Source organism: Salmo salar, chromosome 21 (assembly GCF_965601325.2).
Source record: "Salmo salar chromosome 21, fSalSal1, whole genome shotgun sequence".
In the NCBI taxonomy this organism is placed as follows: Eukaryota; Metazoa; Chordata; class Actinopteri; order Salmoniformes; family Salmonidae; genus Salmo; species Salmo salar.
The window spans coordinates 46,942,043-46,964,877 of NC_138311.1; the positions used below are offsets into that span (position 1 = coordinate 46,942,043).

At 45.1% G+C, this 22,835-nt stretch overlaps 1 protein-coding gene across 1 annotated transcript in view; it reads right to left on the reverse strand.

Annotated features, from left to right (window-relative positions):
• Window positions 1-1,098: 1,098 nt before the first annotated feature.
• LOC106582410 (activin receptor type-2A) overlaps window positions 1,099-22,835 on the reverse strand; it is a 59,094-nt gene continuing 37,357 nt past the window's right edge. The window contains exons 5-11 of the mRNA XM_082967214.1: window positions 9,962-10,105; window positions 9,466-9,609; window positions 8,947-9,092; window positions 8,124-8,238; window positions 7,642-7,780; window positions 6,247-6,377; window positions 1,099-4,432 (exon numbers count right to left, since the gene is read on the reverse strand). Of these exons, the coding sequence (XP_082823340.1) occupies window positions 4,238-4,432; window positions 6,247-6,377; window positions 7,642-7,780; window positions 8,124-8,238; window positions 8,947-9,092; window positions 9,466-9,609; window positions 9,962-10,105 (1,014 nt within the window). The 3' untranslated portion in view covers window positions 1,099-4,237. The remainder of the gene's footprint in view (window positions 4,433-6,246; window positions 6,378-7,641; window positions 7,781-8,123; window positions 8,239-8,946; window positions 9,093-9,465; window positions 9,610-9,961; window positions 10,106-22,835) is intronic.

Genomic DNA, 22,835 nt, shown 5'->3' on the forward strand with positions numbered 1-22,835 from the left:
GACAGAACACGTCTCCTTCCTGAGCGGTATGACGGCTGCATGGTCCCATGGTGTTTATACTTGCGTACTACTGCTTGTACAGATGAACGTGGTACCTTCAGGTGTTTGGAAATTGCTCCCAAGGATAAACCAGACTTGTGGAGGTCAACAATTTTTTTTCTGAAGTCTTGGCTGATTTCTTTTGATTTCCCATGATGTCAAGCAAAGAGGCACTGAGTTTGAAGGTAGGCCTTGAAATACATCCACAGCTACACCCCCAATAGACTCAAATGATGTCAATTAGCCTATCAGAAGCTTCTAAAGCCATTACATAATTTTCTGGAATTTTCCAAGCTGTTTAAAGGCACAGTCAACTTAGTGTATGTAAACTTCTGACCCACTGGAATTGTGATACAGTGAATTATAAGTGAAATAATCTGTCTGTAAACAATTGTTGGAAAAATGACTTGTGTCATGCACAAAGTAGATGTCCTAACCGACTTGCCAAAACTATAGTTTGTTAACAAGAAATTTGTGGAGTGGTTGAAAAACGAGTTTTAATGACTCCAACCTAAGTGTATGTAAACTTCCGACTTCAACTGTAAATACTGTATTCTATACCATCTACTGCATCTTGCCTATGCTGCACGGCCATCGCTCATCCATATATTTATATGTACATATTCTTAGTAATCCCTTTACATTTGTGTGTATTAGGTAGTTGTTGTGAATTTGTTTGATTACTTGTTACTGCACTGTCGGAACTACAAGCACAAACATTTCGCTACACTCGCATTAACATCTGCTAACCATGTGTATGTGACCAATAAAATTTGATTTACTGTACTTCAGCACTGCATCAGAAATTCTGCCAGCCGGATAGATGAGGGACTGCATGAATCGGTCCAATTCTCAAAATCTATATCCTAAATCAGCAGCACAGTTGTGACATTCATTCAAAGCCATACGCACATTCATGGGTTTGCACAGGTGGTGGATAAACATTGGATGAATGTTGTTGCATATTTTTCATTGCTCCCAGGACAGTGCACCTGTGTTTTTCATGCTCAGAACACACTCCAACCCTGCAGTAGAGAGATTATAAACAGACCGTACACATTGTTCAGAGCAGTCACTATACTTTATTTTAGGGGGAGAAATGGCATAAAATGTCTTCTGTACAATATTTAACTATCACTTCCAACCAAGCCCTGAAACGGTTTTGTTAAATACTTGCAAAACAAAGGAAAAGATGTCATGTTTATTTCGATAGCAGGATGGCCATTTATGACTACGGTGAGAATATCGGCAGGTAACACAAACCTCAGTTACAGTGACACCAATTTTATTGTGATGACGAAAATAATGCGTCACCATAACATAGAAAATGTTAAATGACAAAAAAAAAAATCCATAGCTTGTCAAATCTCATATTCCCACAGCACTGTTAACTACACAAGTCTATGGTTACACCATACAATCTGCCTTCAACACTGATCAATGTTGTGGGAAAGTTGAGTTGACAGCTAGGATGTGTGTCTGATTGGTCTGAGGTAATGAATGAGCCAATCCAGGGAGTCTTTGCTAGCCTATATAATAACAATACTTTTTCCTTTGAAAGAGAAGTGAGCATTGTCTGGGCCTTGACATAAATTAATAAAACCATATTTTTTACAATACAATTACATATAAAATGAACATTAAATTCTTTTTTGGAATATTATTAACATGATAAAGGATTGTTTTCTTTTTCACCTTGAGACCATAAAAACAACCTCATGCTAAAATCACTATCTAAAACAACATTCATATGTACATACTGTGCATTTTCCATCCAGTCATCTGCTGTCATAGAGGGGTTTGGCTTATGTTAAGGGGTATACTACAATGTAGGCGACATGCAATGTGTGCCTCCTTAAGAACATGACGGTGTCATAGAAGTAGCTTGTTTGACATGAAAGAAACCTAGAAACCTTCTGAGGCCAGAGGGGGAGTATCTGTTTAGGGAGATAGAGTATCTGCACAGCAGTAGTGTTCCTAAAAAGATATTGTGGAACAAAATATGGATGCAAACAGATTGGATTTGACTTTCCTCTTTAGCGTCAGTGCTAAAAGATAATACAGACACAAAGTGTACATATCAAAATGGCAGCAGTTGCAAATCTGCCTCCCTCTGTTTTTGAAGATTGCTCTTCTGTTGGCTCCCCATGTCTACACTCCTGAATCAGAGTGGCTCCGGTTAGAGCGGAATAGCAAGAGTAGCATAGATGTCAGTCAGTCAGAGAATAAGAAACCCTGAGCTACACGGTGTTAGTCCTACAGATGCCGAGACCGCTTTAAATCCAGAACGTACATGTTGTTGCACTATTGAGTTGGCATACAGTTCTTGCCAGAGAGGATGTACTGGTTTTAAGTCAGAGAATAAACACAAACAGATGATTACATTGATTTAAAAACAAACGCTACATAGAGTGAAAGAAAGTTGGTGCCATGGCAAGAAGCAAACTGTCAGTTCCAACTTTGATTGCATACAGTTAAAACAGTAGAAGCATGGTGTTATTATATCCCTGAACGTCTCTCCTTAAGTGGTAGGATATAACAAAATCTGTCTGATGGAGAGAAGCACAGAATTGAGTCACCAGTGTTTTACTACAATTGGACTACTAATAGAACATATCTGGTTAGACTCTGAAAGCTACAATTGGCAATTTGAATCTGTTATGTGTTGTCTACAGTAGCACATAGCCAAAGTGGTGGACATGCTGTCAGTGATGAAGAATACAAGATTGAGGGGGAACACGTATCGATTTTTATCATGATGGCTACATTAGCAATGTAGAACACCTGACATGATCTGAATAACCCGTCTAAATGGACATCTACCTGAAAACCACAGAAGCCGTAAAGACCTCATGTATGCACCTCTCGACTAAGTTATCCAAAATAATGGCACGAGAATGAGTCAGAGCCTAAAAGCAGAGGGGGGGGTTGTCGTAGAGTAATGTATGCTTCCTGAGACGTATTGAAATACGGTGAAAATAGTAGACTACGAACAGAAAACACCACAAACATGGCAGGGAGAAAGAGCAATACAGTTACAGCGGATTGTAGACATTCGAGTTTAAAATCAAAAGGGGGTTTCAAACAACCGACACCAGCGTCACACTTTTACATAGAGGCTCAAAAACAAAACTAAAAAAGGCATGCGTTTTTAATATTATGTGGACACCGCAAACCTAAAAAGGGAAGTGCTTAAAAATATTTTTCCTCAAATATTTTCATATTTTCAGGGATGTTTAAAAAGTTCAAAACATTTTGGTAAAAACAACAATGCTCACAGTCACATTTGAATAGCAGGGGCAACATAGAAAATACACAAAAAAAATACACAAACAGAAATGAAGAAGGCAGAAACACTTGTTTGTGAATGGCCATTTTGTTGGCATACTCCATTATTTGAAAAAGCTTCAATACCAAACATGTCATCTGAATGTCAATGTCCTGTAGTGGTTTTAGTGTTACAAAGGAAAACATATTTATTTGTAGGATGTACAACTGAGGTATACCTTGTTGAGAGACTCAAGAGGTTGATGGTTATTTGTATAGAAATGCTGTGAAGCAGGTCCGGATAAATAACCTTGATTACGCTGTTCTCTCTCTCTCTCTCTCTCTCAAGCAGCGAAACACAGACATTCAGAAGCTGTTTCTTATTGGCATTACAGTAGTCATTCTGAGAAACACAAACAGAAAATGTGTTTAAAAACCAAGTTGCCCTTTTTTTTCTGCTGAAATGAAGTTAACTGTGTGTCTCGATTCTTCTTCTCTCCTGTTCCGCCTTTTCTTAGAAAAAAAACTGAAGTCAGTCCAGGAAGTACATTTTCCTTTATTTTACAAAAAAATTGTAATATCAACCAAAAGGTCAACTTTAAAATGACTTTGTCCATTGTCAAGGTGCTGGACAAAAATATTTGTTCAGTGAGGGGTCTAGATGATTGATTGTCCACCCTCCCCACCCCCCATCATGCCCTCCCATTTTAAAGGACCTGGGCATGAGGAAGTCTTTAGGTACACATGTAGCTAAATGCAATAGGAACCAGTTTAAAACTGGATCATTCTCCATGAACCCAGGTCCACTAAATGATTTTGGCGCCACTTTGGGTATAATCCCAGAGTTAGCAACAAACGTTGGAAAGAGTCCTGACCTTCTGCTTAGGGAGGCGAGTCTCTCTGGGTTCTGTTCTTCTGTTCATACGCCTAGTCATAGGCTGGATTCTTTGGGGGGGTAGTCCACGTTGGTCACCATGGTGACGACTGTGACTATCTCCTCGGGCGCGGTGATGTTGTTGAGGCGCTGCATCTGCACCATGCGCTCCTCCACACACCCTGCCGACAGGCGCGCCTCCGCCTCGTGGTCCCAGCACTCCTCGATGGTCTCACACAGCATGGTCAGACCCTGGGAGGGACAGAACACACACACACGGTTACCCTCGGCGACACAAGGGCACAATGACACACATGGAGCGAGGCCCGTGGTGCGTCATGGTGGACAGAGAGAGACCAGACACCATTAAGTTAACTAATCTACTGTTACAGATCCACAAGAGAGGAAACAGATCTGGTAGGAGACACTGAGAAACTGTGAGGAGGAGGCCACTCAGCAGACATATCAGACAGAAATGGCCACTATCTTCTGGACTGGGTGGAGAAATAAAAGTGTCTGCGTTGGGCTCGCGTTAGGATGCTCTGCAGACAGTAGAGATTCAGACAAACCATTTTAGCTAACCATAGTCAAGACATAAACAGATGAGGTAAACAGTGCCCTGGGTCATGGTAAAAATGTGCTTAACAAATCACATAATAAGGTGCATGGACGCACTCTGTGTGCAATAAGTGTTTAACATGATTTCTGAATGACTACCTCATCTCTGTACCCAACATATATCATTATCTGTAAGGTCCCTCAGTTGAGCAGTGAATTTAAACACAGATTCAACCACAAAGACCAGAGGTTTTTCAATTCCTCGCAAAGGGAAGGTTGGTAGATGGGTAAAAAAAAAAAGCTGACTTTGAGCATGGTGAAGTTATTAATTACACTTTGGATGGTGTACCAATACACCCAGTCACTAAAAATATACAGGTGTCCTTCCTAACTCAGTTACCGGAGGGGAAGGAAACCGCTGAGGGATTTTACCATGAGGCCCGCAAAACACCAGTCTCAACGTCAACAGTGAAGAGGTGACTCCGGGATGCTGGCCTTCTAGGCAGAGTTGAAAAGAAAAGCCATATCTCAGACTGGCCAATAAAAATAAAAGATTAAGATGGGCAAAAGAACACAGACACTGGACAGAGGAACTCTGCCTAGAAGGCCAGCATCCCTGAGTCGCCTCTTCACTGTTGATGTTGAGACTGGTGTTTTGCGGGTACTATTTAATGAAGCTGCCAGTTGAGGACTTGAGGCATCTGTTTCTCAAACTAGACACTCTAATGTACTTGTCCTCTTGCTCAGTTGTGCACAGGGGCCTCCCACTCCTCTTTCTATTCTGGTTAGAGCCAGTTTGCCCTCTTCTGTGAAGGGAGTAGTACACAGCGTTGTACGAGATCTTCAGATTCTTGGCAATTTCTTGCATGGAATAGCCTTCATTTCTCAGAACAAGAATAGAGAAGCGAGTTTCAGAAGAAAGTTCTTTGTTTCTGGCCATTTTTAGCCTGTAATTGGACCCACAAATGCTGATGCTCCAGATATTCAACTAGTTTTTTTTTATCAGCACAACAGTTTTCAGCTGTGCTAACATAATTGCAAAAGGGTTTAATAATCTACCGTTTCCAGCTACAATAGTCATTTACAACATTAACAATGTCTACACTGTACTTCTGATCAATTTGATGTTATTTTAATGGACAAAAAAAATATATATATATTTCGAAAACAAGGACATTTCTAAGTGACCCCAAACTTTTGAACGGTAGTGTATATTAGTGTTTTATTATTCATAAATCTTTGACAAATGTTCAAATTTTTCTTCCACTTTGACAGAGTACTGTGTAGATGGTTGACAATAAACTTTTTTTTTTACAATTAAATCAATTTTAATCCCACTTTGTAACACAACAAAGGGGTGTGAATACTTTCTGAAGGCACTGTCCTCCATCTCCTTACTGTTGCATGACAATGGGTATTTGGTCATTTGTGGTAGTCACGGTACTACCCCTTCAGTCAGGTCACAGTGGTTGATTGGTTAAGATACATGGTGTATATGTTCTACTCACAGTGTGTTTCTGCCAGCACTCCCTGAGTGTGGGCCTCAGCTTTTTGTGAACTACAACATCCTGCATGTCCTCCAGGGATGGGTGCTGGCCAATCTCCTCCTCAAACGGCAGCATGTACTCATCCACTGGGCCTGAAATAACACAGCAGACTGTTACCTCAACACCACAGTGATCCATTCCAACAAAGAGAAAACCTTCACAAAATGCAATCAATATACCAATCATTACTTTCAGCTAATAAAGAAAATAAAACAGTGGTCTAAACACAATCAGTGATCTCTGAGTTTTTCCCCCCAAGGTATTCAGAGCTGATGCTTTGTGTTGTCTAACAGCTCTTGACCAGTGGAGGTCTCCCTCTGGGCAGTGAGTTGCTCTGACCTGGCTCTAACCCAGAGTTGCCCTCCAGTGATAACCAGAGGTCATGCAGGGCGTTCCACATGCTGACCCCCGACACAACAACCCGGGTTAGGCCAGGTCAATACGGCTCCATGGAACCAGACAGACAGAATCCAGACGGAATTCCCTGGATAGACACCAGGACTATGGTAGTGCAGGAAAGGACCCCCCCCCTCCTGGAGAGATACTGTGTATGCTGGCTTCTGCTCCAGCCCTACACCTGATTTAGCTAATCAAGGTTCCGAGTAAAGCTGGAACACAATCCTGCGGTAGTGTAGCTCTCCAGAGAGTATGCTAGGAAGACAGGAAGAGGGTTGGCCACTCCTACTCTGCGTGGGCCACCCCTACCCTGCGTGGGCCACCCCTACCCTGCGTGGGCCACTCCTACTCTGCGTGGGCCACCCCTACCCTGCGTGGGCCACTCCTACCCTGCGTGGGCCACCCCTACTCTGCGTGGGCCACTCCTACTCTGCGTGGGCCACTCCTACTCTGCGTGGGCCACCCCTACTCTGCGTGGGCCACTCCTACTCTGCGTGGGCCACTCCTACTCTGCGTGGGCCACCCCTACTCTGCGTGGGCCACTCCTACCCTGCGTGGGCCACCCCTACCCTGCGTGGGCCACCCCTACTCTGCGTGGGCCACTCCTACTCTGCGTGGGCCACCCCTACTCTGCGTGGGCCACTCCTACTCTGCGTGGGCCACACCTACTCTGCGTGGGCCACCCCTACTCTGCGTGGGCCACTCCTACTCTGCGTGGGCCACTCCTACTCTGCGTGGGCCACCCCTACTCTGCGTGGGCCACTCCTACTCTGCGTGGGCCACCCCTACTCTGCGTGGGCCACTCCTACCCTGCGTGGGCCACCCCTACTCTGCGTGGGCCACTCCTACCCTGCGTGGGCCACCCCTACTCTGCGTGGGCCACTCCTACCCTGCGTGGGCCACTCCTACTCTGCGTGGACCACTACTACTCTATGGTCCTTCCAGGGAGTGTGTTCTTACCGTCAGCAGCCTTGCAGCGTGCGGCCAGCTCCCACAGCACCAGTCCCAGGGCATACATGTCTATCCTCAGGAACGAGTCCCGCTGGAAGTTGATGGCCCCCTCCAGCACCTCAGGGGCCATGTACCTCCGGGTGCCCACCTGGAATGAACAGACGCGCACACACACACACACACACACACACACACACACACACACACACACACACACACACACACACACACACACACACACACACACACACACACACACAGGTTAGAGATCAATCTCAATCGGTGGTCCTGCCTGTTTTGGATAATTTACATGCAATTGTCTCAATCTGACATCAGGGAATACAGAGTTCTGCTTGTGCTGAACAGATTGACGATGTTGATGTTTTTTTCTTTGTAACATGAACGTCGAGGTATGCTGACGTTTTTACAGTCATGTAGAACATCATGGACTACACCTTCCACAACCATTCCTCCCATCACTCATCACTCACCTGTCCGTGCGTGTCCCCAGCGGATTTCCCAGCCTCAAACCTCTGGGCCAGGCCAAAGTCAGCGATGCAGGCTGTCAGGTTGGACTTTAGAAGGATATTCTTACTCTTGATATCCCTGTGGATTACAGCAGAACAGAAACACACCAATGAGACAACAGACAGCGCGGGAGAGGAAAGATACCCATCATTTAACAGGATGAATGTTGTGTACTTTGACCTGTTCACCAGACGTCCTAACTGTCCCAGACCTGCTGTTTTCAACTCTCTAGAAAGAGCAGGAGCGGTAGAGATACTCTGAATGATCGGCTATGAAAAGCCAACTGACATTTACTCCTGAGGTGCTGACCTGTTGCACCCTCTACAACTACTATGATTATTATTATTTGACCATGCTGGTCATTTATGAACATTTGAACATCTTGGCCAAGTTCTGTTATAATCTCCACCCGGCACAGCCAGAAGATGACTGGCCACCCCTCATAGCCTGGTTCCTCTCTAGGTTTCTTCCTAGGTCCTGGCCTTTCTAGGGAGTTTTTCCTAGCCACCGTGCTTCTACACCCGCATTGCTTGCTGTTTGGGGTTTTAGGCTGGGTTTCTGTACAGCACTTTGAGATATCAGCTGATGTAAGAAGGGCTATATAAATACATTTGATTTGATTTGATTTACTTTCTGGAAGCAGAGTTAGATTTTTGGGGGGGGTAAGTGAAGGAAGGCAGTGGATTGAAAAGACCATCGAAGAGTAGGTCTTTAATGGCAGTGTAATGATAGAGGAACACAAACAGAGATAGGTGACCAGGGAGGATGGGAGAGCAGGGAGCTGACCTGTGGGCGATGGCTGGCTTGTGTCCGTCCTTCAGACCAGGGATGTCTTCATGGAGGTAGGCCAGGCCTCGAGCCGTGGTCTGGGCTATGTGGCACAGCTCGCTCCACGACAACACGTTGGCCTTCAAATAGTCTGTCAACGAGCCCTGGAAATTGAGGCAGACAACCAGTTAATATAACAGCACCTAGCAAATGTGGCTCACCTTGAAGTCAACATGCCACCATACCATCTGACATAATGCCAGCTGATTGTTCTACCTCTAACCACTAGAGGGCAGATATATTCAACACAGATAAAGACCATTCTAGTGTTTTCTGAAAAATAGGAAGGAACAGCTCTATCTAAGGTTGTCTAGTTAATAAATACTGGATCAGTGTTGCTACATAGACTTGCATTTTCACAACGACGCTTGATGTCTTGGGATAAATGTTAAATTCTAGCATGACTTCGTTGAATGAGTTGTGATTTAATTTGCTTTGTTTGTGCTGTGATCTTCTGACCAGCAGGGGGGGCTGTACCTTCTCGTGGTACGCTGTGATCAGCCACAGCTCTATGTCCATGTTGTTTCCCCTCTTCTCTGCTCCCAGGAAGTGGAGCAGGTTCTCATGCCTCATCCCGCTCAGGTTGTAGATCTCATACTCGTTCTGCCATGACTGCTTGTCCTGAGGACGCCAAACACACAGAAAACTGTTCAAGATGTACAATATCAACTGAGAATGGGTTTTGGATTCCTACTAGACATGAAAAGAAAAAAGAAAAAATATGATTGTTATTTAAAAATAGCATAATAATGTATGTTAGGTCATGTCAGTTGCTGCTCAGTGGTCAATCAAGGCCACTGTGGGCTTAGTGATTGGCCTCTAAAGTAGGGGGCTGGTCAGCCCAGGAGGATTACCTAGGGCCTGGAGCTTTAAGACTGATGACGCTCTCTTCTCCCTTCCAAAGAAGCAGAGAAAGCCTCCACACAGCCCTCTGTCCTGCTACTAGTGGTGGTTAGTGGTTACATTACTGTACCTGAATGGGGAATATTTTGACAGCCACGTAATCGTTGAGCAACTGAGCCTTCCACACGCAGCCGAAGCGCCCCCTGGCTTTGATCTCAATCAACTGCAGTGGCTTCTGTCCCAGGATGGGGGAGGGAGGCATGGGCCCCGGGTCCTGCAGAGGAGAAGAGAGAGAAACACACATCAAACTCACTGTTTGTTACACAGACACCAAGCATTAAATGGGACTGCAGTACATTGAAGTAGGATCCAAAATGGCTTCCATGTTGCAGGGCCAATGGTTGGGCTATGGGGAAAAGAGAAACTTTTAACCAGCTGCTGGGCTGGGTGCTATGAAGCTTTGACAGAAGGGGCTTATGGGGGCTAGGGAAGTGATGAGCATGTTAAACTTAAATCACCAACCCGTCTCCTCTCTGGACTACTGGATGAGGCCTGACCTACTTACCGTAGAGTAGCATGGAGGGACTGACTGACTGCTGCAGCACACCTGGTCTGGAGGGATATCTAGACCCGATTTACACTATAGGGCCAACCAGAACCATTCTGTTCTTTCCCGCTCGGCTTGGCCCAGGAGTTTACATTGCCTACTCTGAGCTGAGACCGCCACTTTTGACTGGTACTGTATACTGTAGGTACGGCTCTGATCTGCACTGGAGTCATGTAAAAGCATATGCTCTGCTCTAACTATAGATCATGTTTTATGGGCATGTCCATCATGTCCATCATAGCTCCAGACAGTAAGAAAAACAGACCTTTGCCTCGATACCATCAAGGAAGAGAACTACAGGATACCATCAAGGAAGAGAACTATAGGATACCATCAAGGAAGAGAACTATAGGATACCATCAAGGAAGAGAACTACAGGATACCATCAAGGAAGAGAACTATAGGATACCATCAAGGAAGAGAACTATAGGATACCATCAAGGAAGAGAACTATAGGATACCATCAAGGAAGAGAACTATAGGATACCATCAAGGAAGAGAACTATAGGATACCATCAAGGAAGAGAACTACAGGATACCATCAAGGAAGAGAACTACAGGATACCATCAAGGAAGAGAACTACAGGATACCATCAAGGAAGAGAACTACAGGATACCATCAAGGAAGAGAACTACAGGATACCATCAAGGAAGAGAACTACAGGATACCATCAAGGAAGAGAACTACAGGATACCATCAAGGAAGAGAACTACAGGATACCATCAAGGAAGAGAACTACAGGATACCATCAAGGAAGAGAACTACAAAGGCAGGATGATGCTGATGATGACAGACTGATTAAGAGGTGTTCTGGTCGCCGTAGTGACGGACCATGACCATTCTGTGTCTACAGACTGTTACAGGTCTATACAGATGTCCGATCTCAATTTAAACCAATTTTCTACAGCAGGAAAATATTTATGCAGCAACAGGGAATGTGAATTATTATGTGGATTATAATTCATGGACCATTTTTGTAGGGGTTGATACATTTTTCTTCACGACAAATTAAGTCTGAAATTTCAAAAGCAGAAATTAAACTTTTGAAGCGTTTTTAAAACTCAAATACACTAGAAGTTTGCGTTTCCTGGCTGCTTGCCTGCTTCAATGAGGGCCGCTATTGGTCCTCTAATGAATTAGTTGAATAGCAGGGAAGGTAGCCTCTTTAATGTCAGAGAATGTTTATCTTTCCCCATAGGTTGTACACATAATGGCCTGCATGCGTACAGCCAGAACAGGAAGGGAAGGATAGACAGATTAATGACGGCAAAGGAGGAACAGGAAGGAGGGAATGGGAATGAGTGAAGAGGGAAACCAAGTGAAAGAGGGCAGCATATAGGGCAGGATATATAGCCTGGGCCTAAAGCCTGCAGTCCAGACCTAGCCGCAGCCACACCCTGCACCTCTAGCTGTCTTCACAGTGTTCAAGGTCATGTTTACGTTGCCATTCTCTCAAGTGATCAATCATAGCACAGGCACTTGTAAAAATGAAAACAATGTCATTTTTATGGTCCAGCTGTCCCTGTAGGCTAGGACCGGGCTGAGAGGCCTAACATTTATCATCTGTGTGACACATTCTTTTGTCTTCAACAGGAGAATCAATATTGATGTTTGCAAGCTACTGAGAACGGTTATCCTTGTACTGACTTAGCTATACTGCAAACCAGCAGGCACTGAGTCGCTTCTGTTCAAAATGGTTATTATATTTAAGTAGCCTATAACTGTTGGTGTGTGTGTGTGTGTGTGTGTGTGTGTGTGTGTGGTTAGCCACCATTCTCCCACCCCACATTGATATAAGACACCATATCGATCATTTCACCATCACGTTCTTTGGCTGCATTCATAGCATGCTCAGACTCTTGCATTCCAACCAATAAGCCAACGGTCCATGCACTTCCCTCCTGCTGCTGAATCCCAAACAGGACAGTGGATTTAGCGTATATCCGTGCACATCAAAAAATGAAAATAACAGCGAGCAGTTTCAAACTCATATAGACATGAATGGTGCATCTGAGGTGGTGGGAGTCTCAAGCTTGAGGGATTTGATAAATCATATTCACAAGAGATGCAGAAACTGTGAACAGATCGTAACCAACTGCTGAATGAGAGAGACTTCTCTTACCTCTATCATAATATGAAAGGTGTGCTAGTTAAGGAAAGAGGTGGAAAGAAAACAACATTTCCAGCATGAGAGACAAAACAAATGGCAGCTGAGCTGATGACCTGTGGCCAGAGGATATGTTAACACCACTCCTGACCTAGGATCAGGGACACCAAGGGTCTGTCCTGAGAGTCAAACGTGGCTTCAACGGACCTCAACAACAAGAATGGGCCATTGTTACACAGCAACATCTGGAAAAAATAACCAGTCAACTGTGAGTTCCCCTGCTCACCTGCAGCCACGTTTTCAAGTCACGACAACATCTGACAGTCTATTAGCCTGCCCTGCTCTGCCCTGTCCTGTCCTGCTCTGCCCTGTCCTGTCCTGCTCTGCCCTGTCCTGTCCTGCTCTGCCCTGTCCTGTCCTGCCCTGTCTTGCCCTGTCCTGTCCTGCTCTGCCCTGACCTTCCCTGCTCTGCTCTGCCCTGTCCTTCCCTGCTCTGCCCTGTCCTGCTCTGCCCTGCTCTGCCCTGTCCTGCTCTGCCCTGTCCTGCTCTGCTCTGCCCTGTCCTGTCCTGCTCTGACCTGCCCTGCTCTGTCCTGCCCTGCTCTGCCCTGCCCTGTTCTGCCCTGCTCTGCCCTGTCCTGCTCTGCCCTGCCCTGTCCTGCCCTGTCCTGCCCTGCCTGAGAAAGCTCTCTCTTTCTCCCAGAACTGACTCTGACTCTAAACCCTGTTACAATACAATCCTATTGAATCTCCAGCCAATTCATTCCTGTTTCCACCATTCACACACCACTGACCGATGACGCAATAGGGCGAAGGGAGTGACTAACAAAACTCCTGGGCAAATCCTAACTAGTAATGGTGTGTGACACAATGGCAGTATGTTAAGCGTATGTGTGTGAGGAGAGAGGCTGCAGTCCGCCTGCTAACACCAGGTTTTCAAGCACAGCTCTGTGTGTATATTATAGTGTGTTCAGCCTGAGGACACTGTAAAAATGACAAGCTGACTGGAAGCATTTCAGCGGCTGCCAACAATTCCCTCAGAATTTAGCAATGGCTGTTACAGAGTGTTATTACGCTTCTGGTCCCTTCCCTCCCGACACACCGTCAAGCAAGTACACACAATTTCTTCACACGCACGCATACACACACACAGCTACATGCTACTGTAACATGTACAATTATTTGAGTGAGTGTGTGTGACTCAGTGAGCAAGTGATACATGTGTGTGAGTACTGATGTGTGTGACTACAGATGTGTGTGAGTACAGATGTGTGTGAGTACAGATGTCTGTGAGTACAGATGTGTAAGAGTACAGATGTCTGTGAGTACAGATGTCTGTGAGTACAGATGTCTGTGAGTACAGATGTCTGTGAAAGCCAGAGCCTGCTGAAGTAAGCAAGCCCATGAGAATGTCAGACAGTCCAGAATGTAGTAGAAATAAGAGTATAAAATGAAATCCCAGGCAGCGGTAACACCTGCGCCTGTGAAATAAAGCTGACCAAGGACTTAGAAGGACCCAGGTGACAGTAAGCAGAGTACGCCAAGACAGGTGCACTTTGTGTTGATTTGTCTGTCATTTCAGTGAGCCGTTGGTAGTGGAGGGAAAGGAAGGGTTGTAGCAGTGAAGCTGTATGACCTGTAGGCAGTGAGTGAGGAGAGACACTAAGGATGGTTAAAAGGCTGTGTGCCCTTTGTCTCTCTCCCTCCCTCTCTCTCTTTCCATCCCTCGCTCCATTTCCCTCCCTCCCTCCCTCCCTCTCTCTCTCTCTCTCTCTCTGCTGAAGGACATGCTTACTCAAAAGGTGCCTTTATAAGGCTGATGAATAATGAACTCCACTCCACCCCCCTCCCCTATACCGTCTTCTCCTCTCCTCTCCTCTCCACTCCACCCCCTTCTATCCTCTTCTACTCTCCTCTCTCCTTCCCCCCCCCTCTTTCCCCTCCTCTCCTCTTTTCCCCCTCTCTCCCGTCTTCTCCTCTTCCCCTGTGTGATAAATGGTAATATATGGTACCACAGTGTAAATGCATACCTTGACTTGTTTGGGAAGAATGGGTAGAATGAAAAGCACTTAATGTGCAGTAGCATATATTATATACCAGCATGACTGGAAAGCCTGTGCTATAAAATCAGGCAGCTGGCTGTAGATGGTCCAGCAGATAACAGCAGCTTCTTGGAGATAAGGGGTCGGCAATAGTGATGGGGGAAAAAAATGGAGTTCCATATCGGATTATATTATTTTTGACAATATATCGTATCGTTTCGACAATGTCGCAATATTATTTTTGCGCTAGCTGGCTGTAACTGCACCAAAACTCCAGTATTTTTCCTTCATAGTTTGTTCTCCATCTTCTTTTTAAATAGGGAGCAAATTAGTTTTCAGCACTTTTATTTCCATGACTGTTAGAAACTGGTTTTCTCATGGCTCTCTCTTGTCCCTCTGCAGCAGCCATATGGTGAGTAACGCTGATAATCACAATACATATCTAATCGGCACCTAAGTATCGTGATAATATCGTATCGTGAGGTCCCTGGCAATTCCCAGCCCTAGTCAGCAAAAGGCGGCCCGCAAGTGATTTTGTTTGGCTTTGTTTTACCAAAGTCAGTTTTGGTAAAAAGACCAAATCACCTGGAATTCATCAAAAAATGTGATTAATTTAGGAAATCTGTTCCCCAAGTATTCCCACGAAAAAGAAAAAAAAAATGTAATCAAGGTATGAAATGATTGTATTTGAAAATGACAATCTCCTTTTGAGCTTAGCTGTGGTCAATTTGCAATGTACAAACTATTATAATTCCGTTCTGGCCCCCTGACCATCCGCTCCGCGGCTGAATCTATTTGCTAGCCCTGCTGTAGATGGTCCAGCAGATAACAGCAGATGAAGAAGACACTGCTGAAACATGGTGGTGGCTAGGCAGCATTAACACTAAAACCGCTAAAGCAGTCATTTTAACTGCTCATTATTTTATTTCTGTGCCATTTTTTAAGTCATGCCCCCCTCCGTCCTTGATTTTTCTTAAAAAAGTCTATATAACACACTGTCGTTGTCCGAATCTTAATATCACAAACAGAACTGGAGTTATAACTAGTTTTAGGAGGGCATGTCATTTAAATGGTTTCCCCTGTTGCCTCTCCTTCTCTCGACAGTAGGGCCTGCTCCGCTCTTTCTCCCGACAGTAGGGCCTGCTCCTCTCCTTCAGACAGTAGGGCCTGCTCCTCTCCTTCTCCCGACAGTAGGGCCTGCTCCGCTCTTTCTCCCGACAGTAGGGCCTGCTCCTCTCCTTCTCCAGACAGTAGGGCCTGCTCCTCTCCTTCTTCAGACAGTAGGGCCTGCTCCTCTCCTTCTCCAGACAGTAGGGCCTGCTCCTCTCCTTCTCCCGACAGTAGGGCCTGCTCCTCTCCTTCTCCCGACAGTAGGGCCTGCTCCTCTCCTTCTCCAGACAGTAGAGCCTGCTCCGCTCTTTCTCCCGACAGTAGGGCCTGCTCCTCTCCTTCTCCCGACAGTAGGGCCTGCTCCTCTCCTTCTCCAGACAGTAGGGCCTGCTCCTCTCCTTCTCCAGACAGTAGGGCCTGCTCCTCTCCTTCTCCAGACAGTAGGGCCTGCTCCTCTCCTTCTTCAGACAGTAGGGCCTGCTCCTCTCCTTCTTCAGACAGTAGGGCCTGCTCCTCTCCTTCTTCAGACAGTAGGGCCTGCTCCTCTCCTTCTTCAGACAGTAGGGCCTGCTCCTCTCCTTCTTCAGACAGTAGGGCCTGCTCCTCTCCTTCTTCAGACAGTAGGGCCTGCTCCTCTCCTTCTCCAGACAGTAGGGCCTGCTCCTCTCCTTCTCCCGACAGTAGGGCCTGCTCCTCTCCTTCTCTCGACAGTAGGGCCTGCTCCGCTCTTTCTTCCGACAGTAGGGCCTGCTCCTCTCCTTCTTCAGACAGTAGGGCCTGTTCCTCTCCTTCTTCAGACAGTAGGGCCTGCTCCTCTCCTTCTCCAGACAGTAGGGCCTGCTCTGCTCTTTCTCCCGACAGTAGGGCCTGCTCCTCTCCTTCTCCAGACAGTAGGGCCTGCTCCTCTCCTTCGTCAGACAGTAGGGCCTGTTCCTCTCCTTCTCCAGACAGTAGGGCCTGCTCCTCTCCTTCTTCAGACAGTAGGGCCTGCTCCTCTCCTTCTTCAGACAGTAGGTCCTGCTCCTCTCCTTCTTCAGACAGTAGGGCCTGCTCCTCTCCTTCTTCAGACAGTAGGGCCTGCTCCTCTCCTTCTCCAGACAGTAGGGCCTGCTCCTCTCCTTCTTCAGACAGTAGGGCCTGCTCCTCTCCTTCGTCAGACAGTAGGGCCTGTTCCTCTCCTTCTCCAGACAGTAGGGCCTGTTCCTCTCCTTCTTCAGACAGTAGGGCCTGCTCCTCTCCTTCTTCAGACAGTAGGGCCTGCTACGCTCCTTCTTCAGACAGTAGGGCCTGTTCCTCTCCTTCTTCAGACAGTAGGGCCTGCTCCTCTCCTTCAGACAGTAGGGCCTGCTCCTCTCCTTTGTCAGACAGTATGGCCTGCTCCTCTCCTTCTTCAGACAGTAGGTCCTGTTCCTCTCCTTCTCCAGACAGTAGGCCTGCTACGCTGCTTCTTCAGACAGTAGGGCCTGTTCCTCTCCTTCTTCAGACAGTAGGGCCTGCTCCTCTCCTTCTTCAGACAGTAGGGCCTGCTCCTCTCCTTTGTCAGACAGTATGGCCTGTTCCTCTCCTTCTCCAGACAGTAGGGCCTGCTACGCTCCTTCTTCAGACAGTAGGGCCTGTTCCTCTCCTTCTCCAGACAGTAGGGCCTGCTCCTCTCCTTCTTCAGACAGTAGGGCCTGCTACGCTCCTTCTTCAGACAGTAGGGCCTGCTCCTCTCCTTCTTCAGACAGTAGGGCCTGCTCCTCTCCTTCTTCAGACAGTAGGGCCTGCTCCTCTCCTTCTTCAGACAGTATGGCCTGCTCCTCTCCTTCTTCAGACAGTAGGGCCTGCTCCTCTCCTTCTTCAGACAGTAGGGCCTGCTCCTCTCCTTCTCCAGACAGTAGGGCCTGCTCCTCTCCTTCTTCAGACAGTATGGCCTGCTCCTCTCCTTCTTCAGACAGTATGGCCTGCTCCTCTCCTTCTCCAGATAGTAGGGCCTGCTACGCTCCTTCTCCCTACAGTTGAAAGTGTAGTGCCCCAGCTTATAATCACCTCGATAATTGCCTCAAAACGGAACCGAAACAGATTTTACACATATTCAATAAATTAAGTATGATGGGGAATGATGCATAACTATGTACAGTTGAAGTCGGAAGTTTACATACACCTTAGGCAACTACATTTAAACTCCGTTTTTCACAATTCCTGACATTAAATCCTAGAAACAATTCCCTGTCTTAGGTCAGTTAAGATCACCACTTTATTTTAAGAATGTGAAATGTCAGAATAATAGTAGAGAGAATGATTTATTTCAGCTTTTATTTCTTTCATCACATTCCCAGTTGGTCAGAAGTTTACATACACTCAATTAGTATTTGGTAGCATTGTCTTTAAATTGTTTAACTTGGGTCAAATGTTTTGGGTAGCCTTCCACAAGCTTCCCACAATAAGTTGGGTGAATTTTGGCCTATTCCTCCTGACAGAGCTGGTGTAAATGTGTCAGGTTTGTAGGCCTCCTTGCTCGCACACACTTTTTCAATTCTGCCCACAAATTTTCTATAGGATTGACATCAGGGCTTTGTGATGGCCACTTTGTTGTCCTCAAGCCATTTTGCCCAACTTTGGAAGTACGCTTGGCGTCATTGTCCATTTGGAAGACCCATTTGCGACCAAGCTTTAACTTCCTGACTGATGTCTTGAGATGTTGCTTCAATATATCCACATAATTTTCCTGCCTCATGATGCCATCTATTTTGTGAAGTGCACTAGTCCCTCCTGCAGCAAAGCACCCCCACATCATGATGCTGCCACCCTCGTGCTTCAAGGTTGGGATGGTGTTCTTTGGCTTGCAAGCCTCACCCTTTTTCCTCCAAACATAACGACGGTCATTATGGCCAAACAGTTTTATTTTTGTTTCATCAGACCAGCGGACATTTCTCCAAAAAGTACAATCTTTGTCCCCATGTGCAGTTGCAAACTGTAGTCTGGCTTTTTAATGGTGGTTTTGGAGCAGTTGCTTCTTCCTTGCTGAGCGGCCTTTCAGGTTATGTCGATATAGGACTTGTTTCACTGTGGATATATATACTTTTGTACCGGTTTCCTCCAGCATCTTCACAAGGTCCTTTGCTGTTGTTCTGGGATTGATTTGCACTTTTGCACCAAAGTACGTTCATCTCTAGGAGACAGAACACGTCTCCTTCCTGAGCGGTATGACGGCTGCGTGGTCCCATGGTGTTTATACTTGCTTACTACTGCTTGTACAGATGAACGTGGTACCTTCAGGCGTTTGGAAATTGCTCCCAAGGATAAACCAGACTTGTGGAGGTCTAAAAAATGTTTCTTTTGAGGTCTTGGCTGATTTCTTTGAATTTTACCAGGATGTCAAGCAAAGAGGCACTGAGTTTGAAGGTAGGCCTTGAAATACATCCACAGGTACACCTCCAATTGACTCAAATGATGTAAATTAGCCTATCAGAAGCTTCTAAAGCCATGACATCATTTTCTGGAATTTTCCAAGCTTGTGTCATGCACAAAGTAGATGTCCTAACCGACTTGCCAAAACTATAGTTGGTTAACAAGAAATTTGTGGAGTGGTTGAAAAACGAGTTTTAATGACTTCAACCTAAGTGTATGTAAATGTCCGACTTAAACTGTGATTACCAATTGTGAATTAAGAACAGGACGGGCCATTATATTGTATTGATACACTGTAATTCTAATCTGTAAATGGTATGTACCCTATAACAGTCCACTGAATCCAAGCAGTCTTATCAGTCTACTCTGACCTACTTGGAGTAGGGTACACAGTGAGAGCGTGCATAATTGTACATGCTCAATGGCTTTCAAAATCTGCGAAAATACCCACATCGGCAGCAGGTGAGCAAGTTTCGGGAATGTGGTGATGAGGCTTGTGGAACCTTACATTGGCAAGGGGACAAATGTCACAGTGGACAATTTCTTCACTTCATCATCATTAACGAATAAGTTACTTGCAAAGAAAACAAATCTGTCTGACACCACGAACAAAGTGAATCGGAAGCTTCTCCCTCTGCAAAATAAGGCATCTGCACAGCCGTTGTAGTCCACAACGGTGCTGAAGAGTGACAAGATGACGGGAGAACTGGAGACTATTACGCACTACAACCAAACAAAGTTATGTCAAAGTGTGTCAAGCAAGTGAAAGGTATGAAAACTGTGTCAACTGTTAGGACAAGGGATAACTGCTAAGTCAACTGTTAGGACAAGGGATAACATATATATATATATATATATTTTTTATATAGCTTTTACCGTACTCTAACACATATGCTTTCTGTCTCATAGTTGTAACAAAAGGTATTCTACAAATAAAATGTATTGAACACTTGAGTTTGTGTTTTTATGCGTTTTTTTTTTTTTAATATAGCCTTGTAACATAAATTATATTGTAATATAATTAAAAAGTATTCTAAAATTAAACCTAGACCTTCATAAACACAACCAAATGATTATTTTTGCGACAGTATATATGAAATGTATTCATTACACTGTTAGAATGTTGCAGTCAGCTTGAAGGGGGTTCCGTAGAGGCCCAGTGGTTCTACTGTTAATGAAAATATGGCTTGTTATTGATCAAACTCAGGCATGTCTCATTGACCTGCGTGCAGCAAGCTTTTTTATAGCCATAAGGGAAGGGGGAGGAGCAGAGAGAGAAAGCGAGGGAGCAGAGAGAGCGAGAGCATGCATTATTTATCCACCCTCCCCCTCTCCTCTCCGAACGAGCAAACGCTTTCCTGTGCTTAGTGTTTTGTGGTGCGGGCGATGACAAGTGGGCGAGAACCACACACACACACACACATATATACACACACACACACACACACACACTTAATTGCCCTCTTCAATCCGCCTCTCATGATTATCAAGTACTGTACTTGCATAGGACGCCCATACTGAGAAAGGACCACTCATCCTAGCTAGGCCTAACCAGCCTTCCTTCTATCTGTCTCTTACAGACCCTGTTACACCGATTCTGAGCCAGGTTCATGTACAGCATGTCGACCGGTCTTCTAACTATTATAACACCAATGCAGGAGTGGACATTGGTTCTAAAATCAGCACTGATGTTCTTATGTCAGAGAAGAGGGTCTCTTTGTAGAGAGGTCGAGTGCCCTTTGGTTCAGGAGCCTCAAAAGGGGTCGACGTGACCTCTGAATTTATAGATAATCCACACCACATGATCCACATGATTAACAGTGGTAAACAGTGTTAAATAACACTAATATGTGAAAACAATATTTTGCTTGAACAACTATTTCATTTTGTCATTATAACAAGGTTGGTAGAAACATGTGGAAATGTGTTGCAGCTCAAGTCGACTACAAAACCCACAATACAAAGCTCTCTCTCTGTGCTGGCTGACTAGCTGGTTAGCTAGCAAACGTAACAACACACAATAATACCAAAGTCAATATCAGCATGTAAAGTAGCTAGCTAGCTGTAAAAGCACCTAAACAAACTGCACTACTAATTTAGGAGCCTCTCATCGAGATCAACTTGCAGTTCGTCTCAAGTGCAGAGTACGTTGCTATGGCAACACCAGCCCTTTCCCACATTTCCCTCAGACACACAGGGCACATTGCGAGATAGTACTTGAAGGAGAAACTGAGGTGAATAATTTGATACACGGTTTAGATTGAGCACATCTAAGCGAAATCTATACTTTGTCATGACAATATAAACGGATGAATGTGTTCTAGACAAGTATGACCATACCATCTATTAACTGATTTGGGGATCTTTTAAAAGAGTTAGTGTCCCCCCCCCCCATCTCCAGTAACAAGAACCACACGTCTGTGACCCGTTCCAACACGATTTCCTGACTTCACAGACTGACCAAAAAATGTCGATTTTACCCACTGATAGAACATACAGTACCAGTCAAAAGTTTAGACACACCTACTCATTCAAGGGTTTTTCTTTATTTGTACTATTTTATACATTGTAGAATAATAGTGAAGACATTCTCTCAACCAGCTTCATGAGGTAGTCACCTGGAATGCATTTAAATTAACAGGTGTGCCTTATTAAAAGTTCATTTGCTTGAGCCAATCAGTTGTGTTGCGACAAGGTAGGGATGGTATACAGAAGACAGCCCTATTTGGTGAAAGGCCAAGTCCATATTATGGGAAGAACAGCTCAAATAAGCAAAGAGAAACGACAGTCCATCATTACTTTAAGACATGAAGGTCAGTCAATCAGGAACAAAGTTTTCTTCAAGTGTAGTCGCAAAAAGTTACCTCTGCTGCAGAGGATAAGTTCATTAGAGTTACCAGCCACAGAAATTGCAGCCCAAATAAATGCTTCACAGAGTTCAAGTAGCAGACATATGTCAACATCAACTGTTCATAGGAACAGGCCTCCATGGTCGAATTGCTGCAAAGAAACCACTATTAAAGGACACCAATAAGAAGAAGGGACTTGCTTGGGACAAGAAACACGAGCAATGGACTTTAGACCGGTGGAAATCTGTCCTTTGGTCTGATGAGTCCAAATTCTAGATTTTTGGTTGCAACCACCGTATCTTTGTGAGACGCAGAGTAGGTGAACAGATGATCTCTGCATGTGTGGTTCTCACCGGGAAGCATGGAGGAGGTGTGATGGTGTGATGCTGCTTTGCTGGTGACACTGTGTGATTTATTTAGAATTCAAGGCACACTTAACCAGCATGGCTACCACAGCATTCTACCACAGCCATCCCATCTGGTTTGCGCTTAGTTTGACTGTCATGTGTTTTTCAACAGGACAATGACCCAACACACCTCCAGGCTGTGTAAGGGCTATTTGACCAAGAAGGACAGTGATGGAGTGCTGCATCAGATGACCTGGCCTCCACAATCACCCGACCTCAACCCAATTGAGATGGTTTGGGATGAGTTGTACCGCAGAGTGAAGGAAAAGCAGCCAACAAGTGCTCAGAATATGTGGGAAAAGCATTCCAGGTGAAGCCGGTTGAAAGAATGCCAAGAGTGTGCAAAGCTGTCATAAAGGCAAAAGGTGGCTACTTTTAAGAATCTAAAATATATTTTGATTTATTTAAAGCTTTTTTGGTTACTACATGGTATGTGCTATTTGATAGTTGGGATGTCTTCACTATTATTCTACAATGTAGAAAATAGTAAA